This window comes from Leptonotus elevatus, chromosome 3 (genome assembly GCF_054856555.1).
Source record: "Leptonotus elevatus isolate MCC_2025b chromosome 3, RoL_Lele_1.0, whole genome shotgun sequence".
Classification (NCBI taxonomy): Eukaryota; Metazoa; Chordata; class Actinopteri; order Syngnathiformes; family Syngnathidae; genus Leptonotus; species Leptonotus elevatus.
The window spans coordinates 10,501,844-10,526,172 of record NC_141241.1 but is presented as its reverse complement, the minus strand read 5'-3'; the positions used below and the strand labels follow the sequence as shown (position 1 = coordinate 10,526,172).

General features: G+C 40.9%; 1 protein-coding gene across 3 annotated transcripts in view; it reads right to left on the bottom strand.

Moving 5' to 3' along the window:
- igdcc4 (immunoglobulin superfamily, DCC subclass, member 4) overlaps positions 1-24,329 on the bottom strand; it is a 61,366-nt gene that overhangs the window by 10,833 nt on the left and 26,204 nt on the right. For 2 of the 3 annotated variants that reach the window (XM_086072154.1, XM_086072156.1), the window contains exons 2-13: positions 21,582-21,896; positions 15,451-15,592; positions 11,829-11,965; positions 9,217-9,351; positions 7,844-7,996; positions 5,860-6,270; positions 4,741-4,905; positions 4,516-4,653; positions 3,476-3,658; positions 2,368-2,568; positions 1,732-1,830; positions 1,474-1,660 (exon numbers count right to left, since the gene is read on the bottom strand). In XM_086072154.1, the coding sequence (XP_085928280.1) occupies positions 1,474-1,660; positions 1,732-1,830; positions 2,368-2,568; positions 3,476-3,658; positions 4,516-4,653; positions 4,741-4,905; positions 5,860-6,270; positions 7,844-7,996; positions 9,217-9,351; positions 11,829-11,965; positions 15,451-15,592; positions 21,582-21,896 (2,266 nt within the window). The remainder of the gene's footprint in view (positions 1-1,473; positions 1,661-1,731; positions 1,831-2,367; positions 2,569-3,475; positions 3,659-4,515; positions 4,654-4,740; positions 4,906-5,859; positions 6,271-7,843; positions 7,997-9,216; positions 9,352-11,828; positions 11,966-15,450; positions 15,593-21,581; positions 21,897-24,329) is intronic. The other variant, XM_086072155.1, reaches the window with a different exon arrangement.

Here is a 24,329-nt window from a genome sequence, read left to right as displayed (position 1 = left end):
ACGTCTGTCCTGGTTGCTCAGTAGAATATGGTAGCCAATAATAATAATAATAGCAACAACAAAACTTAAGTTCGCTGAGCATCTAAAGCAAGTGTGGGTTAACGTTTTTTAGTCAAGATGTCACAATCAGCTAGAGCTGGGAGGATTGTCCTTGTTGTGATAAACTTCATGCAATGTGTACTTTACTTATCCTAATATAATCAAAAGTTGCTTCCTTTAGCCAAGTCGCTGTCATCCACTCTCGACTTCTGCACTCCCGGTGGCATGTTATAAAAAATAAGAGCATCCAGAATTGAGCTTCCTCCTCAGCTTTTGCACCCAGCTAGCCACTAACTAGCTAACTAGCCTGTTGCTAGCTGATGCGTCCACAAGATGGATGAGCTAAGCGTTAATAAGATTTGGTGGGCGGATATTGTGTTACGATGATGGATAAATACTACTGGACAGATGTTGACTTACCGAAGGTAAAGTGCTGACATTTTTTATGAAGTAAATTGTTTAGTGTTGTTTTCAAGCGGGCTTTACTGTACATCTCAAAAAAAATGCTACCATAGTAGCCCATGCTACATTAACTCAGAAAAACTATACCAAACGCAATGCCACATTTTCACATCTCTAGAGATTGAACTCAATACATGCATGTCGTAAACAGTATTTTGCCACAATATTTATTTTAATTTGACTAGTGTTATAAAAGTCAGAAGAAGAAGAGAAAAAGCGGGGATATGTTTCCCCCCCAAAAATCTGTGATTGCTGAATAGCGAATCTGTGGAGGTCGACTGTAGATGCTCGTTGGCCAGACTAAAGAACGGAGCAAGTCAAAAAAGGTTCCGCTTTTTCGTCGTCATCTTTTAATGGTACCACCAAGTCAATCAGACTGTATTCACATGAAATCACCTAAAATGAAAATATCAGTCATTGCAGCTTTGATTTTGTGCAATGGTCCTCAACGAACCACCGGTCTGCAGCCTTTTGGTACCAGGCTGCATGAAGAGACAGTCCAAAAATAAATTTAAAAAGACAGCGAAGAATATACATAAACTCCCCTAAAACAGCCCATCAACTTTCCTAACAGCAATATACGTTAACGGCAATATGTTTTACTATATGATGGAGATTCACGATATTACAGTTTATTGCATTGTCGGGTAAAAGTGTTATGATAAAAAAAATGTGTTTATCATCTTTCGTAATAAAAACATTTTTAAGTAAAATTTTTTTTTGATGTACTCTCGATGAATAGTTGCTGGTCCTCGAAGAACATGTACAGGTATTTGTATGAACTGGGGGATCACTGATTTAGTGCATCAATCTGTTCCACCCTTTAACGCTTTTTACCATTCATCATCTCATCCCTTTCATTAAAATGATAGAACGGCTCTTAAAATACAATGCATCCCTGTCTCGTCCCTGTGTGGCAGCAACCGAGACGAGTAGTCAATGATGCGAAGGATGACAGACATCCGGGCTCACCTGGTGTGATACGTGACCAGAGAGGCGTTGGTTGTTCCGGCCGGGCTGCAGCGCACTGTGTAGTTGATGATGCGCACCGTGCTAAAGCGAGGTTTTTCCCAGCAGAGCCGGATCGACGTGGAGCTGTTGGCCGCTGCCTGAATACTGCTTGGTGGTAAAGGGGGTGGCCGCATGGGGAGCGAAGATACTGGAATGCATTCGCATGTGTGTCAATTTGAGCCAGAAAAAAAAAATCCTGCAGTTCTCTGGGGTTCTTACCTTTGTCGGCCTTTTCGGTCCTTCCTTTCCACACTGCAGCTGAGCCATCTGCCTGCTTGTTGAATGCCCAGACTCTCACTTCATATTGCTGGCCTGAAACTAACACAAAAATAACAAAAGAAACAAGGCCGGATATATTTTACAAGTAGAAAAATGTACTTCAACAGGCAACAACAAGACAACTTAATGCATGACCTCAGTAGGCCTAAGTATATAAATGTTAATACTGAAAGTGGTATGCCTTTATTTCGGCTTTTGCCAGACAATGTTTGAAAAAGTTTGATGATAAACATCGAACAAGGTAGGGAAGCAGTACACACATTGCTGTTCAGGTTATTCAGTAAAATATGGCAAAGTTGACAACATATAGTTAGCTGCTGGATATAGATAGCTGCTAGCTAGCTAGATAGATAGCTGCTAGCTTGATTGCTTGCAAGCTAGTTACGATAGATAGATAGATAGATAGATAGATAGATAGATAGATAGATAGATAGATAGATAGATAGATAGATAGATAGATAGATAGATAGATAGATAGATAGATAGATAGATAGATAGATAGACAGACAGACAGAAAGACAGGCAAGCAGGCAGACAGACAGACTTATTTACTTACTTACTTACTTACTTACTTACCAAGCCCAGTGAAGAGATGGTATCTGGCTTTTTTGCGGAGCCTGACCACATGAGTCTGCGTCGTCTTCACCCCGTCGGCGTCCACCTCTCGGCAGGACAGCTTGTAGCCGGAGACGGCCGTGTGATTGGGCGAGGGCTGCCACGTGACGTTGAGCGTGCTCACTTGTGCTCGCACCTTCAGCTCAGTGGGAGCGAACATCACTGGGTACATGAGAGAACGTGCTTGTTTTAATATCCAGTTGGGTCCACCGATAGCCTGAGGGCTGAAGCGGGTGATATGGGAGTCGCCATGGCAACTCCTATATTATGTAGATTCGTTAAGCATATTGGCAATACTTATCAGAAGGCCGATTCTGAATTTATTTATGTATTAAAAACATTTTTGATCTAATATTTCTTACAATGACACATTTTGAGCTTTGACATTTTACGCTCATAAAAGCAACATACCGTAGATGACTTAAAAAAAAAAAAAGAAAAAAAAAGAAAAGAGAATACAATTACTATTTGGAAAATTGGCAGAAAATGTCCGTCACATCTACAGCACAATGGGTGGATAGAAAATAACCACGTTTTATAGAGCCTGATAATCCTTCCGTCTTCTAATAAATGGCTTTAAAGCACCCACGCAGTCACCGTATAACTCCACATGCATGTCAGTGTAGTGGGCAGACACCTTCTTAAATGACACCTCAGTGTATGTTATTAAACGCCCATTATGCTTGCTCTCTCGAGATTAATAAACTTTGACCTAGCTGCATTCCTCCCCAAATTAAAACGTGTCCCACGTGTTATCTTTTTTGAGTGGCTGACACGCTAACACTGAATACTTTGCAATTCCCGCAAAGCCTGGCAGAATCATTGTTCGCACCGCCGACTAATGTCTGTAAGTGCTCAGATGGTGGCTTCACTGTGGTAAGTGCACCCTTTGCGGAAAAAATAAATAAACAAAACCTCTTCTCACAAGTCAGACAGAAACCCCCAGGCTGTGTTGTGAAACCTAGCACTACTAAATATGTCTCTCGTCAATAAAAAAAACACAACACATAAATCCTCACCCCAAAATGTGGGAATTCCCTCACAACAAGTCTGAAGTCATAAGGCTTACCCATGCGGTGGCTGGTGTGGTTGTAGTGGGCCAGCGTCTGGTGCTGAGCCCACTCGGACGGCATCCCGAAGCCGACACCTGTTCCAGCTGCTATCCTCAATCTGTACGCCTGGTTGGGCTGCAGCTCCCTGAGCGTGAATTGGGTCTCATTACCGCCAACCTCTACCGAGAAGACGGTGTCCGCTGTGGGAAAATAAACACGGTAGACTGATTTGCCAGGATTGACTGGACTGACTGGCTCATCTGCATTGTAGTCAATTTTAGTCCTCAACCGTTTGAAATTGTGGAAATATATATATATTAGGGGTGTGAATTGCCTCGTACCTGGCGATTCGATTTGTATCACGATTCATAGGTCACGATTCGATTTGATACAGATTCATCTCGATACGAATCTATAAATTGATTATTGCGAAAAAAATTTTAACTCAAATTTAGAAAATACAAATCAGTAAACTTGTACATGTACACTGTAAGATTTGTATGAAAATGTTTTTATTTATCTGAAAATTCAGGCTTATAAATGAGCCACTGCATTTAACAAACAGGTTGCAGTCTGTTTCATGTTTGAACAGCACTGAAATAAAATATTAAGGCTTAATGTTCCACTAATGTAACATTCTTCCATGCTTAATGTGTGAATCCTAACCCTAAGTAAGACGTTTTGTTGAATATTTCCATAAAAAATTGATGTTTAAAAATCGATTCGGCCGCATATTGAATCGATTCGAGAATTGCGTGCTGTAATATTGCGATACATTGCAGAATTTATTTTTTCAAACACCCCTAATATATATATATATATATATATATATATATATATATATATATATATATATATATATATATATATATATATATATATATATATATATATATATATATAAAAGGTTAAGAACCACTGTTTTAGATTACTTCCCACATCCAATTTCAATCAAATGCAATTCAAATTCAAAAGAGCTATTGCTTTCTTAGAGGAAAAAAAAAAAAGAATACAAAGTGACTGAACATGCTGTTCATCATTCATAAAACTCGCTCACCATTATCTAGAGAGCTGTACTCGATACGGTAGCTGGTAACGGCCCCTCGACTGTGCTGCGAGGACAACGGATGCCACATCAACCTAATGTCCGTCGGTGACGTGCTGGCAATCGACAGCTGAGGGGGCGCGCTAGGCACTGCAAGACAGATGAGGACATCAAGTCTTTCCAGGCTGAAGAACAACCGGCAGAATACGGAATTGAGATTCATGGTATGACACTTACCGTCCTCGAGCATGTCAATGGTAACGGGCAGGGACGGGCGACTGGCTCCCTTGAGAGAGTAGGCCACCACGAAGAAGGTGTAGGCGGTGTGAGGGAGAAGATCTTTGATGTGGTACTCCGTGGTGTCGTTGTTCATCGCAAACTGGTACTCCTCGTTGTCGGAACCTGAGAAATGATCCAAATCAGTCCGTTTGTTGCCATAGCTGGCTGTCATCAAGACACCACCGTGCGTTGTGGTAGACGCCTCAAACGGATCACACTAATGCCAGCGTAGCATTGGAAAATCGGACATTTTGCTTGTGTTTTTTGAACAAAAATAATGAAGTCATTGGAGTGAATGATTTTAAGTAGAATTTAAAAGTAGTAAATATAACATAGTGAGCCTAATTGCATAATGCAATACAGAATGCTTTGTACATAAATGCAAATATATATTCAGTATAATTTATGTGAGAAATAATAATAAAAAAGCTATACAATCCAAAGATGACAATAAAATACAAAATGGTGATAAAGATAAGCCATTTTAAACTAAAAATAAAATAAAAAAATATGTAGTTTGTACTTACTCCTATGTATAGTCTATTTTGCTGTACAGTACTTATAATTACTGGTGTTTTAATAAAGGTCCAATTCTGACAAATGCCTTACACCACTATTTAACTATAAAGCCTGAACCATTAAATATATGAGAGAACATTCTGATTCTTTGTAAATAGAGAATTTATTGGTCCTTTTGAAATAAATAAATAAATTAATTAATTAAATCAACTTCCACATGACTTTTGATTTGTGTCATATTTGATACATCAGGTCACAATGCTTTAAATTTGTACATTTCCAACTGTCAAAAATCTAATAAATAAACAGACATATCAAACATTTTAGTATTTCCAAAAATTAGAAAGACCATTTGCCACTATTAATAAGTATAGGTCTCTCTCCTTTCTCAATTGGGGTGATCTTGCAAGGTGGCTGTGTCAAATCATATACGTCAGGGTTTTAATGGGGAAACAAATATTACACTCGTGAAATAGAGGGCTCAAAATGTCTTATATATTTAATATGATATGTTTTGCTTTATAGGGTTAAAGAGATACTTTATGTATACACGCTCACCTGCAGCGCGCTGGCAGTGCACCGAGTAGCCGATGATTTGGTCCGAGTTGTACTCTGGTTTCTCCCACGTGAGCAGGGCAGTGGTGCTGGAGTAAGGGGCGACCGAGAGGCCTCGAGGGGGGCTGGGGAGGCCCTCCCTCACGATGACAGTGAGTTTGGCGGTGGCGCAGGCCGTGCCCAGGTCGTTGTTGGCGATGCACTGATAGTAGCCGGCGTCCTCCAGGGCCAGCTGGTTGATGAGCAGTACGCCAGGGTTTTGGGTCTTGGCACGACGGAAGAAGCGGATTGGCTTGCCATTCTTCAACCAGCGCAACACCGGGGTGGGCTCCCCGGAGCTGTTGCACACGAATCTGGCCGTGTTTCCCCGGGAGAGGGACACCGTCTCCGGGGGCTGAAGAATGACTGGAGGGGCTGGTGACAGAGGCAGACCAGATATCTTCATATTTGCAATGTGTTGAAAAAGCGTATTTGAATAAGTTTCAATGTGTTTAAAGCATGAGGTCGGCGAAATTCATAGCTTAAACTAGAGGAGAAATTCAGTGATGGAAAATAAATCACTGGAATACATTTTGCATTTAATATTATTATTATTATTATCATCATCATCATCATCATTATTTACATAACCGTATTGCATTCACTTGAAAAAAAAAACCTGTTTTTCTGACTAATTTGTCTTTTTGCATACTTTTTAAAATTGTCTATTTTTCAGATATAATGCATAATTTTCTGTCATAAAAAAATATTACGAAAAATAGGGGAAAAAATAGGAGGCAAAATTACTCAGAAAACTTATTTTTTTTAATATTCAAAAAAACGGGGAAATTATTTTTAAAAAGCGGGGAGGAAATGATCGTATACTTACTTAACTGAGCCAGTAAGTGATATAGTTGAAGGTACGTTGGAGGTATGCGGAAAAGTGTCCGCCATTAGCAAGTCTGCAACAAGTCACTTGGAGTTCAGAGGTATAAAAAATAAATAAAATAACTCTGAAAAACAGAGCACGAGCTTCTGTTTTTCGTAGTATTTTTTTCCCAGTTTTTTTTTTATTATTATAATTTTTTCCCCTTTTTTATGATTTTTTTCCCCCCTGTTTTTCTGAGTAATTTTTCCTCTTGTATTTCTGAATATTTTTTTCACTCCGTTTTTTTACAATATTTTTATGGCAGAAAAAAAAACTGAAAAACAGAAGAAAAAATGCACAAAATTACATTTATTATTATTAGTATTATTATTACTGTAAATGGTCAACCAAACCCTACAATAACAGTGCCCAACTCCCAAACCTACATTGCTATATTTGCTCCATTACAAAAAATTTGCTTGAGTAATCCAGTCTTCAAATTTCATTAATTTAATGCAGAGCGTGTCCAGCCTTGAGGAATTTCAATTCCTAGACTTATCTCTTGTCTCTTCTAGGGCCTATTACATTTTGTAGCCTATTGTGTTGCTGGAATTGGTTCAAACAAATAGGAGTCCTTAGCTACAATTTTTCCCCTTGTATTCCCTCCCTCGAGAAATGTTGGCATAATAGCAAATGTTCTGTTCAATTATTTGCTGCTCTCAGGGAATCAAAACACTAGTGACTGCCATAGGCACAGGTTAAGTGGAAAAGTGACAAACGTGAGATGAAACCAAGAAAATGCTGTAACGTCTACTACATTACGAAAATGTCATTTTAAAAATGAATCTCAGGTAATATCGGCTGTCGGCGCAGCTTATTATTTCTTCATGCAAAAATGCCACCGGCCTTTTCTCCCACTTTATCGTTTGCGGAATTTTCAAGGTGTTCCCTTAAAACTATTTTTGGAACTTGATTTGACATCTGCTTAGATGTAATTAGGTCTACCGGCAGATTAAACTAAAACTCTGACTTGTCTCTTGCATTCTAGTCCTACTTTACAGTTACCGCAATGCTCACGTTCGTTTCAATTATTTGCTGACTTGAGGTTATCTAAACCCAAGTGAGTGTAATGTCACTTACCAGGCACATGCAGCTCAGCAGCAGCAATAACAAACTCTCTGGTGCGAGGCTTGTTGGCCCTGCAGACGTAGATGCCCCCGTGGTGGCGCCTCGTGTCTCTGATCACCAGGTTAGTAGCAAGGACAACCACGTCTGTGGAAATGGGCTTCCCATCTGATCAACGCGGGGGAAAAAAAAAGAGTCTGATGATACTTTTGGCGACACAAAGAAATGCTGGTATAATGTTGCAGTTTTTCAAAGACGCGGCACTGAGAAAGGGGATTTTAGGTTTTAATCACTTAGATGAAATTATGTCTTTTGTAAGAAAAAAAAATCACGATTGAATTGCAGTTATGAAAAACAGTTCTTATAGAGTACGTCACAAGACCCCATCTTAGTGATTATCAAACTCTGGGAGTTTTTCTTTTGTGAGACTTTCATTTTCCCATTGTCATGCAATGTGTCCTCAGTCTTTTTTTTTTCTTTTTTCTGCAACACTTTCAATAGAATGGAAAGAAAGCAAATTGTCACTTATTATTGAAATTAAGGTAGCACATTTAGTATTTTACCATGAAGAACGGTTGACTTCTTTGTAAGATTTTACAGCAAATGTTAAAAAAAATAATAATACAGGGAGTCCTCAAGTTACGTCGAGGTGCTGTTCCTACGCTGGCGATGTAACCCGAATTTCGACTTAACTCGGATTTCCCCGTTAAAGTCGATATTTACATCAACATTTTTGGACGGTAATTTTAAAAAACATATTTGCGTGACCCGGAAGACGGCGGAACAAATATTTCGTGTTTCCGCATTACTGACGGACGGCGGAGTAATTCAAGCTTAAAACACGGAAATGTGACGCGTTGAGGTGAGGGTGGGGGTGTCAATTATCGACTAAAGCCAAATGTGAGTGCTTTCCCTCCTTTGCAATCAAAAGTTAATATAAAACAATTCAATGAAAAGCAGCAAGTCATATGTTGGTACTATCAAAAATCTACAAGTTCATGACCCACCCAAATTGAATCCGCGACCCACTTTTGGGTCCCAACCCAGTACCAATATTAGAGTTTGAAACTGCCTATTTAACAGCTATTGGTTTGAGCTGAGTTAGCATTCTGTACAAATGCATATAATTAAACTACAATGATAAAAAAAAAATGTGTGTGTGCATGTGTGCGCGCATGAACTTGACATGACAAAGCACCTAATGGCAAGCACCGCATAACCGAACAATGGAACAATAGCGGTGACGGCTATTGTTCGTTCAACTCTTACAGCTGCAGGTATGCCAACGCAGATATTCCTGGGAAGACTGACAATGAATGAGCAATCGACACGTTAAAAGAAGACGACAGCAGAGGGGCTGAATTCAGAGAATTGTTTAAATGCATTACCGAGCCTGCTCCAGGACACCAGCGGCTTGGGCTGGCCCTGCGCCATGCACTCCATCACAGCTGGACGGCCGAGCACCACCGTCGCATTCTGAGGCGGTGCCACGATCATAACTCTGTTCAGGGCTTCTGCAGAACCTGGAGAAAAGGGGGGAAGTGCACGTTTTTAGGATAAGAACTCAGCAGCGTAAAGGCCCTCGTGAAACTGCTTCATTGCTTTCTCATTACTGTTCTTTTGACTAAATGAATCAAAAAAAAAAAGTTTGAACATTTTGGGGGTTTGCTCATAGAGTTAGTGAAAGATCTTTATGTGACCATCGGATGGTATTGAGTGGAATATCTCGTAGAACAGCTCCGGTGGCATTTGAGGAAAGAGGATCTTCAAAACAAAACAAAATTGTCATTGTTAAAGAAGATAACCAACCTTCCACTAAACTAGTGGCAGTTAGGGAAGGTAGTAAAATCTATGACAGGAAACTATGAACTCCATCGGGCCAAGCTACAAATTGAAGCTAAAATTACAGTAGTAAAGTAATAAAATAACTCCTTTGCTTCCAAAAGCATATAAAAACGTTCTATTTTAAATAATGCCATGGTCTATGCTAGAGCATACAGAAAGCTTTGATGCAGCCTTGGACCTGAAGAGGTCGCTTAAAGCAATGATAGTTATTACAAAAACGGCCAGCAGGTGGCAGCAGAGTATAAGAGATCAACCAGGTTCATGTTGCAACAAGCTATTTTCTCCCTTTTTTTTTAAGTTTCTTACCATTCATCACAAAAACGGGGCTTCTGTCAGTGAAAGCCCACCTCTCATTATTTTTCTGCAAATAAAGCTAAGTACCGTCTGAAAATGTGGTAATCTGTAGTATACCCTTTCCATATGTCAGTTCACTTACCGTGAATCCCCGTTATTCAATTTTTTACATTTATTTATTTTATGTTTTTTGTGTGTGTAACATATCATGGCTGTGGTTTATAAAAATTGTATTATCGTTTTTTGCAGCTTTTTTAGTTATTACAAATAGCCTACAGTGTAAAAAAAAAAAAACATGGATATAAAATAATGAAGATTTAAGCAGGATTTTCATTCTTGGGATCTGTTTGGCTGCCGGTAAAATAACGCATTCTCGGATAGAACAGATAGAAAAATGATAGTTTTGTTTTAAGTTCAATCTTGGTTATGTCTAAAGTACCAGAAAATGAGGAAAAAAACACATCTGGATATTTTTCAGGAAAGACAGAATTACTAAGCCATTGTGTTGAGAATGCGAAAGAAGGATGATGTCATTTCTCAACATAACTATGGAACATTCAGCATTATAGCCTTGTTGGGTTTTTACAGCACTTATCAAAACTGAACAGTTTTATAACTTGTAATTTTTGGTATTCAAATATTTTTGACAATGTGTTTTAAAAGTGTGGGGTAGCAATGTTACGGTCATGGCTGAAAAATGGGAAAGCATCATAAGAAATTATAAGGTCAGCAAATCTCCATTTAATCCCCAGCATCTATTTAAATGAAGTGAGAACAGGACAAACTACTTGATGAGGAAGTACAGTATTTGACTGACTCTTACACGAGGAAGCTGGAAAGCAATCTGAGAGGCTCGAGGACATTTATTAGAATTTAGTTTTTCAGGAATCAGCATGACTTTCTATGCAGCAAGAATTTCCCAGGTTTAAGCTCATAGCTCGTAGCGTTCCTAAAGAAACAAGACGCGATCAGGAAAGTCACCTTCCCCCACGACGTGCTCTCGTCATTCACCAGACACATTCAAGAGTTGTGATCGTCCCTTTAGGAACGCGACGGAGGCTTACCTTACTTTCTTTATAGGCATTCCACATTGCTCGGCAGAGAGCCAGCCGCCATTCGACGTCACTACGCACTGATGCGTTGCGACATAAATAACAATGGCGGCGTATGTCCAAATAAAGTTTCTACAAAATGTATTAAACTGGAAATGATTTTTGAAAAATTAATCTCATAGTTATGTTAGTAACAACCAAATAAATAATATAGAGCAAACTTGTCATTACAGTCGGGGTTCCTTTTAAAGCTACTGGATACAGAAAATTTAATTTCGAATCGCTACCTGCCACCTGTGGCCGAAAAATTTAACGGCATTTTCCCTGCTTCACATACACAACACGCACATCATTTTACATCCACAACAGAGGGCGGGAAATTCAAACCCGAATTCTGTCTGAAAACTAAAGGCTTGCAAGAGTACCCATTGTGCACAGCTAAGGTGTTAATCTACTAATTAGAAGATGTTTCAGTCATAAATAGTCAAACTAAAAGGCTATTGTAAAGATATATTTGGCAAAATTGTTACAGAGAGCAGCTTTAACTGAGGTAGACCAGCACCTGATGTAAGGCAAGGCAAGACAACTTTATTTATATGGCACATTTCTTAAACACGACAACTCAGTTGTAGTTGTAGCACACAAATACCATTTTATTGACGGATTTATGACTAGAAATATTTACGTATCATCTTGCAATTAATTAATAAATGTTTTCACATGATTTTTACAATAGGGCTGGATATTCTCAGGAATTCTCGCGGAAACTTGCACAATAACTATAAGACAAAGCTCTGCAGCAGACCGACCTGTGGTGACAGTGAGCCGGGACTCGTGACTGATGTCCCTCCTGGCGGAGTTGGATGCAACACAGCGGTAAGCGCCCTCATCCTCCCTGGTAACCTCCAGAATCTGGAGCACGCCGTTAGGAAGGGAAATGAACCTGCTTCACACAGGGGCGAAGATGAGAAAGGGAGACGGAAGTCAGAAGCCGTATACAAACAACACACAGGGAGTCGACACGGCCGAGTCGAGACTGCGGGATTCCGGCTGTGTCCTCTCAGGGCGTCGTTCCTCTTTGTTCAAGCAGGAGGTCATTGTGTGCCGGTACGTGAGAGTTATGACTGGACTCAAAAGGAGTTGGCGCTATATTAAGTTGAAAAATGAGCTGCAATTGTAGGATGGTGTCTTGCACCAATGTACCATGATTACCATATTGATGCAAATTAAGGTCTGGGGCAATTATTTGGGGAGAAGGGATTGTTCTCATTTGGTACAGTGTTATTGGCAAATGGAATTAAAAAAAAGGACTAGTGTTAAATGTGAACCCGCGTTTGCCGCAGGGGGAAATGTTCCAGACCAACCCATGAAACAAATTTGGACTTCTACACTTAAAGTTTTTTTTTTTTTTTTGCCCCTCATCAACCCCTCATCAGTTTCGTTTAAGACTTTTTGGGGGGTTCACCCCCCAAAAATTTGCCAAATTTTCCCAATGCATTTCAATGGCCATCAATTATACGTGGATTTCCGCTATTCGTGGCCCGGCATGTATTATGTCCATATTTAAAATGACATTTTTGTCATATATCTGGTCAGGCAGTGTGTGATCCTATGTGGCCCCTCAGTTGCACTGATGAAAAATGCTGACCCCCTACATCAACTAAATAGCCCATCCCTGCGCTCAATCAAAACCACTCTTGACACACTTTGTCATGTTTTAAATGCAACAGCAGCAGCACTAACAAAGGAATCAATAACATTAAATATATAGTACTTTTTTGTCACCACATGCAAATCTCAAAGCAATCTGGATGTCGTGAAATACCCGGATAAGACTACATCTTCCATCGACTTGAAGAAGTCGTGAGTTCATCACTTTTAATGCCATCAGAACTTCAGAACTTCTGTTATCGTTACATTAAAAGGCTTTCAAGTTCGCCTGCTTTACCGTTAAAATTGAAGCCGCTGCATCAATGGCATCTGTGTCACCAAGACGGAATCTGCACTTAGCATCACCCGTTGTAATAAACTCTCTGACCGTGCTGCTTCTGCAGTATTCCGCAGCGGTGTGTTTTCGAAGCCATACGGCTTACCAAGGCCGTTTCTCCCATGCTGGTTAAATATAATATTTTAGAATCCAAGTTGAGCGTAGAGTGATTGAGGGCGCCGAAGAATGCTTCGTTTGTTTGCTTTTCTCAACTGTCGCATTATGTCGCAACAGACAGTTATAGCACTTGATGTTGCACATTTCTATGTCCTTTTTAAGGACATAGAAATGCTTTTTAAATTTCCATAAATTTACCAGGTATGAACCCTCCCGTATACTGTTAAAATTAATTTTAAAAAGCACAGAACCGTGATATACAAACTATCATCGCAAAAACTTGCTAACATTTCAAACTCATCTTTCAATATTACCCTTGAAAATAAATAGCTTACAGATTACTTGAAAATAAAAATGCGCCAAGGCTGTGCGAGGACACCAATTACTACGTTCCTCCAATTTTGACTCAGTGATACACAGAGTGGCCTATTTGAAGTTCACCATTCACAAATTTTGCATGTTTTTGTGAAACCAATCAACAGCAATTTGCTGAAGTCGAGCCTCTTTTTTTTTTAATGCTCTAAGATGCTGCAATACGGACCAAAGCCCTGGCTAATAGGAAAGTAGAAATTGGTTTCTCTAACTAGTGGAGCTTCACTCTAGCTAGAAGATGTACGTTGTAAACAAGAGAACCAGGGGATGGATAAGATAGAAACAAAAAGGAAGTAAAACAGGACAGTGAAAAAAACAAGCCAATCGGGAGTATGAAAGAAAAGAAAAAAGAGGGGGGCCCATCATAGCAGCACCAAGGGAAAACAAAAAGTCAGCTCGGAGTGACAGGCCATTAGCAACGGCCGAGGTGGCGGAGCTTCATCTCACCCACGAGTCCTCGTAAGGCTCGAGCTGTTTGCAGGTCACACGGGGCTACGGCAGCCATTAGTGCCGAGACATAAAAAACACGGGAACAAAAAACACGAAGACGCCGTCTGCACATAACGCCAGATTGCCTTTAATACTGCACAGCAAACTGGAGATTCCACACTTTCATTTATCTGAAAAACTAGGCAAACGCTGCTGTTTTGGTTAGCAAGATAGTTCAAATGAGCTCAACAGTTCCACCCTGAGCAAATTAACTGTTTATTGTCTTCACGACAAGAAAAAAAGACAAGTCATGAGCCGGCTAATCGATATATGTTGTGAATAGGGGGTCACTATTTACAGTAATTTCTGGACTATAAGGCACACCTGACTATAAGCCGCGCTAGCTAAATTTGGGGAATACTTGAGTTTGTTACACATATAAGCCGCACCCGACTGTAAGCCGCAGGTGTTTTAATAGTACCGCACCGGGTTCCCGCTACTTTCTTTTCCATACTGAGGGCGCAAATTGTCTCGCTCTCGTTCGGTCTCTCCTACTGTATTTGGGCTCACTTGGTTTGTTTTGCTCTGCCTGTTGCTCTTGCGCTTCCTTTATAGTGCGCCCCCTTGTGATCTGATGGATAAGCCGCACCTTTGTATTAGCCGCAGGGTCGAATGCAAGTGAAAAAAGTAGCGGCTTGTAGTCCAGAAATTACTGTAAGTAACTAGGCTAATAGGCTATACCAAAAAAAAAAAAGTTTCTTAGGAGCTTTTGTCACCTTGAAAATCAATTACAAATGAAAAAGTAAATGTAAGTGAATTAAATAAATTAATACATAAAACAAGCCCATCATAATCAGTGCATGGTATTATGCTTATTGTATTCAGCAAACAGTAAAAAACACTTAGCTAAATTAGCTTGATAACCAAGGTCATAGCAAAAGCTTAGTGTTGACGTTATTGTACCCTGAATTCTGGTAATAAATTCCATCCGACCCCTCTTGAAGACATTTAATAGAAAATGTGATGTATTACGATTTTGTAATTAATTAACAAGAACAAAAAAAAAAATGAAACAAGGGACGTTAATGGAGTTTTAGCCAAATGACCAGCATGCATCACTTGGAATTGTCTGACTGCGATCAGTCCGCGGGATGACATTCATACGCACGTCCGTTTATAAAAGTGGACCATTTGCAGTCTAGACTGCGGCAATTTATTGATGAATCAATTGTGCTTCTGTGGCACAAATCAGCAGCAAATCCCACAAACACGGACGAGCTAGCGAATGGGATCAGTATTCTTTAACCTTTGTAAAATTACTAATATTACTGCCGTTAACTCATTTCAATGGAGAATGATGATAGCAGATACACGTTTAGATCACAGAATGAAAAAAAAACTTTGTTGCCATTGTGTGTGATGTTACATAAATTTAACTCACCCCCCCCCCCCCCCAAAAAAAATGAGAAGAAAAAGAAGAAAAGGCTTAAAAATCCGAGGTACAGAAGCAATTGAAGCTGAGTCACCTTGGGTCCTGGGGGACAGCGACTTTGTCCTTTTCCCAAGTAATTACAGGTGTGGGCACGCCATCGATCTGGCACTCAAAGCGAGCGGCCCCCCCTGCAGGCACCGTCTGAGGTGAAGGCTCCTGACGGAAGGAGGACAGACCTGCGGAAGGAGAACACGGCCGTTACACGCGCAACCATTCGTGGATGTTTGCTATGTAGGCCGCTCTCCGGGTGACAGTGCAATCATCTCAAATCCCTTCTCAGCAGTGCCAATATAAACAGCGCACTATTTATAAAGGCCGCCTGGTCCAGTTGGGAAAGGCCCTTTCAGTATCCAGTCGTACTTTCTGTCTATAATTCACAAACAAAAGAGTGTGTTCTAAACGTTCATTCATTTAGATAGATTCAAAAGAAAGACAAATTAATATGGAACTATTTAAGGAATGTAAATACAACTATAAAACTCTATTTGAACCCCATCTGCGTAACTGTAATTTCATTTGGCACAACACATTTCCTAGCATCAGATTCCGATCTACTGAAATTGTTTTGTTGTTTTATTTAATTATGTGTTTGTTTGTATTTAACTCATTCACTCCCAGCCATTTTCCCCGAAGCAACCCCCTTCGCTCTCAGCTGTTTTACTGGATTTTGACTGATTTTGCAAGGCCCACAGAATATTGTGTTCTATTGCTATAAAAACATGGAACCTACCAAAAGAAAGATTATAGTCTTTCTATATTTCTATCTGTTTCCATTTTGCAGCAATTAGCATTAGAATATAGCTTCAGTTTTATCATTATTCACAAATCTGTTTAGAACTGTTGGGAAAACAACTTTTTGCAACATGACCCTGGTTGATCTCTTATGCTCTGTTGCCACCTGCTGGCCGTTTTTGTAATAACTACCCTTGCTTCACCCATTCTCTGCCGTTCAGAGGCACTATCAAAGCTTTCTGTCTGCTCTAGCATAAAAAAAACATAAAAAAGGTATAAATACATCTTTGGGACATGTAAAACATAAACAAAAAAAGTATTTATACGTTTTGGGGAGCAAATGAGTTAAAAGCCACAACCCCCCCAATAAACTTCTATGAGACGTCCCTTTCACATGTTGTTGAAAACTTCAGATTGCGCTCGTGGTGATGAATATACAACAGTAATACTTCACATGTGAATAAGGTCAAGTCAAACTAAAACATATAAAGTCCATAACAGGCAGGCCGCAGCTGAGATTTGAACCCAGAACCTCAGAACTGTGAGACAGACATGGTAACCACTAGCTACCACATAGACGACACTTTGTGCATTTGTTGTTATTGTTGTTATTATCCAGTGTTTTCTGAATTAATCCAAATAACAACATTTTGTCTCATCTCCCTTGCCTTGCTAATAAAAGAAGCCATTTGCAGTAATGTAGCTGAATGTTAATCGTTGACTTTTGGACATATGCTTCTGAAACATAATTCTTTTTAATAAGGCACTATGTTCTCAGCTTTAGTTTCTACCAAAGAGAAACTGGCCGATTTTCTTTGTGCTGGAAGAAAAGTTTCTTCTGCAACGAGTTTAAACTGAGTGAAGTGAAACGTCGTGATTGGGACAAAGCGCTGGGATTTAATCCCATGTGGCGGGATTACTTTGTCTCTTTAGCCGGAATTTGTTGGCAGAGCTCCAGTGTTCACAGCTTCACACTTTCACACGCAGGGGGGAACACTTGCTGCTAGATAACACTGAGCACCAGGGGGCAGCAATGAGCATGATGTCAGGGTGGGTTAAGGGGTGATCTTACCTTTGACCCCTTACAGCGGGCTTTTCTGAGGGGGGAACAAAACTATTTGGCCTGTGGCCCTTTTATGAAAGGAAGGGAGAGAAATTCCAATGAATCCAAGTAAAACGACACTTTGACAACCGTTGAGTGACATCTTTTCAGTTTTAGGACAGCAATATCTTGACCCTGGAATGGATTACTTTTCAAATTCCATTATTTCTTTTGGGAGACATGGATGAATTGTGTTCAATCTCAGAGATTCAACAGTATTCAGTACACGACTTTTTGATTTAAAGTCCCACACTTTGCCGACTGAGCCACTATCATTCATAACAACTGGACACTGATTAAAAAAAAGGATCTTTTCAGAAAACTGACATTGATTTTTGCTTGGCAAGCTTTGCAGGGCAAGCTGATGATTAAACTTCAACTTCCAGCTATTACATCATCATGTAAACACATCAACTCTATCGGCACCAAAGTGGTCGCCATGTGTGTGTTTGTCTGTGAAGTTGAAGAACAGCTGAGAGAGGACAATATCTATCAAGACTTTTTTTTTTTTTCAAGATGCAATGCATGTGTGTGGGAATGTAGCAAGTCCACCAGGGACCTATCAAAGCTCGCAGCCATTCATACATGTCATCTCATATCATTTACAATCAGAACAGGGTCCTTTTAATTGTTTTAATGGTCGTAATACGTGCAATATGACTTCACCCTGTCTCCCTGTGTCAGTGTCAGCAAGTGCCCCCACTCTTTGGCCCCATAGCTATCAGATTGCAGCTATTTGCCCCCCCCCCCCACCACCCCCTCCCCACCCCCCCCCCCCCCCCCACCTCTACTTGTGCAAGCAAGATAATCCATCCAACCAATGACCTCTTTTCTAAACTGTTTTTTAGTGAGTTTTTTACCCGATGAAACCCAATCAAACATGGTTTCGTATATAAACAAATGGACTGAAGTATTGGGACATATGGCTGTGATGCCAACAAGGGGTTACAAGTAGCGTTCTTGGACACATTGTTAACTGTGCTCATAAATTGTGTCAGTCAATAGTCAGTTTTCAGAGATTGAAGTAGACATGAACAGACATGTGCACGTGGATTTCTGTTCATGTCCACTTCAATCTCTGAAAATGTCAAAAAACATTGCCACAGTATTTTGGATTTTATGGGCATTGAGCCTTTTTCTCACCATAGAGTTGTGCTCATAAGTTTACATACACGCCCTAGGGTACATACAGTAAACTTATGAGCACAACCGTGTGCGGAGGAATGCACATTTTTCTTTAGCTTTGACTAAGAAGCTAAAATGATGTCAATTTGGCTTCATACAGTAGTGCTCATAAGTTTACATAGCCCTAGGGTATGTACAGTAAATTTAAGAGCACAACTGTGTGTAGGTAAAGTAGAAATCGAAGTATTCTTGGTAATACTTAAATTAAAAAATGTACCATCATTTCTTTTTTCCCACGCGGTATGACTACACATTTTGGTCAAGACAGAGCATGTGTCGATCGGACGCAGTAATCATTGACTTTTCTGAGAAGCTGCTGTGATTTGCCATGTTTGGTGGTATATAGAAGAAAAAGAAACTTTACCAGTGTTAAAGGTAATTAAAAGTTGTTTTCAAAAATCCACCTGTGGGACCTCTTTCTTTGCAAATATCCCATATATAGTGTGGAATGCTAATATATACTTTAATTTAAGAGAAAAAAGTCAAATTTTGTAATAGAGTAACCACTTCCATAGGGTCAGAATAAGAGACAACCCTCCATCTTTGTGTTTGTGGAAAGCATTTTCTCACAGATATGTATAAAATGAGTATTGAGAAAACTGACCATTTCACGATAAAAAAAAAAGCACACAGAAATGTGAATTAATTAGTCATTGACCTCTGAATTTCTTAATCTATTTTTTAATCAGTGTACCTGCTGAAATGTTCATCTAACATACAGATTCAAATCCCGAATCTCTGAATTGCGATGCAGGCATGCTAACAAATAGCCAATCAGAGTAAAAACCTCAAAGTACGCTTGTTTCATTTAAGTATGATTCATCCATTCTTCCATAATGAAGACAAACTTAAGATGGGAAGAAAGACTTGTTAATATTTACTTTGGCAGGCCATAAAGAGTGAGGTTAAATAGGCCGATGAATGTCAAAAGCTGTTTTTTGAGGGTTGTCATTATGGAAAGCAAAATGCTGACCATATGTCGCCGCTTACAATTTTGTTATTTCCATTCAAATCTGCACCCTCGTTCACATTCCTGTGCATGGTACCACTGGGAAAAAGCATCAAAGCAGGTGGCTCGGGTAATGCGCTTTCGCAGATGCCATGCGAGATGTGTTGCTTTTCTTTTTTTCCAGCAAAGAGGAGAACATCCGCTCAATGTCAATGTTAAAGCACTTCAGCGCCGACCTCTCAATGCGCTGATCAAATCTCCCTCCATAGAATCACCGCCACGGATTTAATTCAAACACCGCACGTACACAAACAGACTGAAGGTCAATCGTAACGGTCTCGGAAACCTTTCCCTTCACCATGACTACTTCCCGGCACCATCCGCCTCCCCTCCATTCACACGACCGATGCCCCCCCCCATCCCCCCCACACACTTATCCTCTGCCCCCACCCGGGTTATTGTCCCTCAAACAAGAGCTCCTTATAAATAGGCATGTGACAGCTGACAAAAGCGCGGGCATCCGCAAAGTACACGGTCTCATTTTACACAAAGCTAATGACTCAATAAAGACTACCTCCTCAGAGCCGCTGACAAAGAGGCCCTCCTTGCAGGGACCATTAAAAAGCTACTGTCTGTCCTCTTGTCCCACGGAGAGACGAAGATCCTCCCCGAGGGACGAACACCTGCGGATATTCTTTCATAACCTTCCTGACTGTTGCGTTTGAAAGAATGCGCGGGTTGCGATTGAAGTCTTTGTTGCCCCGTGCACGGTGTGCCATGCGTCTGTTATGCAATTACAGTACAGTGCAACTTCCATAGTTGAGCACAATCTGTTCTGTGGTGCTGTGACAAATTTTCCCATAGGAAATAATGTCACGTGAACCAATTTGGCCTCCAGGATAAAGATGTCACTATCGTAAAGGTAGGTAATGCATTCATGGATACACACTTTCATCAACATACCACAATAATAATAAAACATTCTATCGCACTTTTCAACTCTTTTTTTGAGTGTCTCGTTTTTGCACAATTTGCTGTTCTCTAACGAGGACCTTAACGGCAAAATTCACAAACCAACAATGTTCCAGCTCATGTTGGAGACTGGTGTACCTCAAATGGAATGGCCTGCGCTTTCTCCAGACCTGAATCCTATTGAAAAGCTGCGGGCTCAGCTGAGACGCTGCGTCGAGGCTGGAAACTCGGCAAGCCAGAACCTCAATGACTTGACGGCTGCCCTTCGAGAAGAGTGGGATGCCCCAGCAGACCATGAGAGGTTATTGTCAGGCTGCAATCGATGCTCAAGGGCACATGACGAGTTATTGAGCCGCTGAAAATTTTGAACATTGTTGTTAACTTTTGTTTCAATGAATTGTTTGAGATGAGGAAATCACCAGTCGATCCTTCTACTTAAACGTCCTACTTTCGTCATATGATAGCTGCGGGCTCAGCTGAGACGCTGCGTCGAGGCTGGAAACTCGGCAAGCCAGAACCTCAATGACTTGAGGGCTGCCCTTCGAGAAGAGTGGGATGCCCCAGCAGACCATGAGAGGTTATTGTCAGGCTGCAATCGATGCTCAAGGGCACATGACGAGTTATTGAGCCGCTGAAAATTTTGAACATTGTTGTTAACTTTTGTTTCAATGAATTGTTTGAGATGAGGAAATCACCAGTCGATCCTTCTACTTAAACGTCCTACTTTCGTCATATGATATCACCGTAGCGGAAACTTTTGACATTTTCCATAAATTTCACCTGAAAGATGAAAATATAGTAGTATCTGACTAGAGGTGGGCATTTTACAACATTTTGCTGGTCCGTCATTCATCAGGGCCATGGGGCAACCGTCCGTCATCATATGTCCGTTATTTTTTTCAAGCCGTACCAAACTGTAGTCATCAGTCGTGTTCATCAGTCCGACTGCCCGTCATGTTATTTTAACCACACTTCCGTCATTGCTTTCCTTGCCACTATTTTAGGACTGACAGACAGAGGTGGGACATTCCGTCAGTCTGTATAAAACGGTCAACTGTCAGTGACGGACTGTCACTCCCGACGGAATGCCCAGCTCTGCTATTCAGTTCTCTCCATTTCTTGGGGCATTGCATACTCACCAACCAGCATTATCAAGACAAAACTACCAGAATGACAGTTTCCTGCTTCAATATGCACATCACATACGCGGCGGACGGCCACTTACTCGCCAGCAGCACATTGACAGTCCGGCTGGTCAAAGCTCCTTGTGCGCTGGTGCTCACACAGCTGTAGCCTCCCTCCAGACCCTGAGGGGGCGCTCCACCTTGGGAGGAAAGCAGCAGGAGGAGGGAGCGCTCGTCGACACGCCGGCGGGCGTCGCTCCCATCCGGAGGAAGGGGCTGGCCTTCATGCAGCCAGGTGATGTTGAGCGGCGTGTCGCTGGCCCCCAGATTGCAGTCCAGCGTGAGGGGGGACCCCGGCTCCAACACTACATGGCTGGGTCCGGCCCCGCAGCTCAGCTCCACCGAAACGGGCTTATCTGTGAATTGAGAAAGGGAATCATGAATGAATGAATGAATGCTTACGGTGGTGCTATCATCACAAACATTCAGAGCAATTTAGCCAATCAGAAGTTGGAAGGATGCAATTTCCGGAAAAGGCACAGCGGTGAGCGGATAAACGGACTAACTGCACGTTAAGCCAATTTTCACCAATCAAGGACTGGAAAGAAAGTGCTGGAAAAGGCACAACAACAATTTGTAATCAAGCCATGCGTAAGCCGCAAGCCGATCACGAAACCATTTCAAAGTATCATGCATTGCTTGGAATGACTTGTTGCTTTATCGCAACCATTTTATTAGTCTTCATTTTAACGCAAACATCACAATTTTTCCCTTCACTGATTAGATCATTGCTGTTCTTGGCAATTTGTCTTTTCATAGCAGGATGGAGTCAATAGTGCTGGCAGAACACACACAAATCCGCACGCACGGATTGGAGGGCGGCGCATTCCTGAGGTGGGGTGTATCGCGAACACAGAGCGAGTCGAGCGAGGAAGCCGAGGAGGAGGAGAGGGAGGGGCTTTGGGAATGAAACGGGCACAGGCGCTCGGAAAGGATTTGGATGTCAGCAGCAGAACATTAAATTTAGAGAGGGCAAGTCCAGGAGGCAGAGGTGTTGGGAGATGAGTCACAGAGAGATTCAAAAGCGCCACTGGAATGAGATTTTGCACGTATTATTTATGAATATAGGAATTCTCTTATCTTAATCCTATTTACGGATGCACTGACGGGAACTGGAACTCGTTCCAGGGTAGAGGTTGAGACCAATTTCTTCAAATATGCTTTCAGTTCATTCTTCATAAAGAATACCTCAATCCCATGTGAATAGCAAAGATTGACTGTATCCGTTAATAAAGAAGGTTTTTAAATAGATTGGTCCAACTTCTGGTCAAAAGAGTGATCGGTTATCTTCTTTTTTTTTTCTTTTTTTTTTACTTGCCGATCGCCATCGGCTTCAAAAAGCCACTTGGGCTCATTGCAGACTCTAACGTCCATAAATCTGAATGAGAATTGTCATTTGCCTCTCTGTCGGTCGGTCTGTCTGTCTGTCTAGCCGATTCCATATGTCAGGGGTGGGCAATTTTGCTCCTCCAGGGCCAGAGTCCTGCAGGTTTTAGAGCTTCCTTCCTACAACACAGCTGATTCCAACTAACAGGATCATTATCAGGCTTATGCAGAGCTTTCTGATCATACGAATCATCTGTGTTGGAGAAGGGAAACATCCAAAACCTGCAGGACTCCGGCCCGAGTTTGCCCACCCCTGCGCCATACACTCCATTCACATAATTTCCTGCTTTGCCTTTAAATTAATTGCATCTGACCTTCATAGCTCAGTTGGTTTATTTCCCGGCTTTTTGAGAGTGCTTCTTAATTTAGTTCGGTAGGAAACATGCGGATGGCAGAGAAAGACAGAAAGAAAAGGAGGGGTGGATGAGGATCTTGGGATAAAAGGTCCTAATGACTGAAGTGGGAGATAAGAAGGAGCTGAAGACTCAATGTCTGTGACAGGCAGCCAAAACGTGATTGGTTTTCATAAGGAGTGAAGTTAAGACAGGTAAAATGGACTGCGCTGGAATTGCTTTAAAAGTCCACTTAAACACACGCGGTCACGTTTAAAGCTGCTATCTTGTGCTTGTAAGACAGCCTGCCAGGTCATTGGGTTTATCCACTGCTGCACCCAGAACATGCATTTTCAACCATTACTGCATCTTCATCCATTATGCACCAACAGCTGTTATATTATCTCAACTTTGAGGAGGCGCTTGCATCAAATTTCCTAAAAATTACTAATTTATTGATCCACATAAATGAATCGGCTGTTCTCTCTACCCAAGATGGATGGCCTGTTTTATTTTATGGCCTATTCAGAAGGGGGAAATGAATCTTTATGAGAAATTGTGACACTTCTATCTCTTGTTCCTCGTTTATCTTTGAATGGAATTATATTGTTTTTGCATAATCCATTGTCAATTTATTGTCATGGTAGTGACGAACAGTTTACACAGCGGATAAGAGTGGAACATTAAAAAGAACGGAAGATCGGGGGAGACCATAAATTCCTATTATAACAAATGTTGGCCTTGTTTTTTGTGGGGGTATTAAAAAGCCTTGATATTGGGACAGAAAATTAGAAGCGGACTTTGACAAGGTGGAACAAAACACTCAGCATGATAATGACTACATTTAAAATGCAACTCTGTCAAACATGACATATTTTGATATCTGATTTTTATTCAACGTCATAAGTCATCACTTTCATGTCAAGGAATATAAAAATGTGATCTACTTGCACATCGACCAGAACCACCAAAATCGCATTAAACCTTCTGCACCACCACTTAGACCTTATTTTACCTGGTCTAATGTCAAGGCTACTTTTTTTTTATCTCCGAAAATTTCCCTCGGTCCGC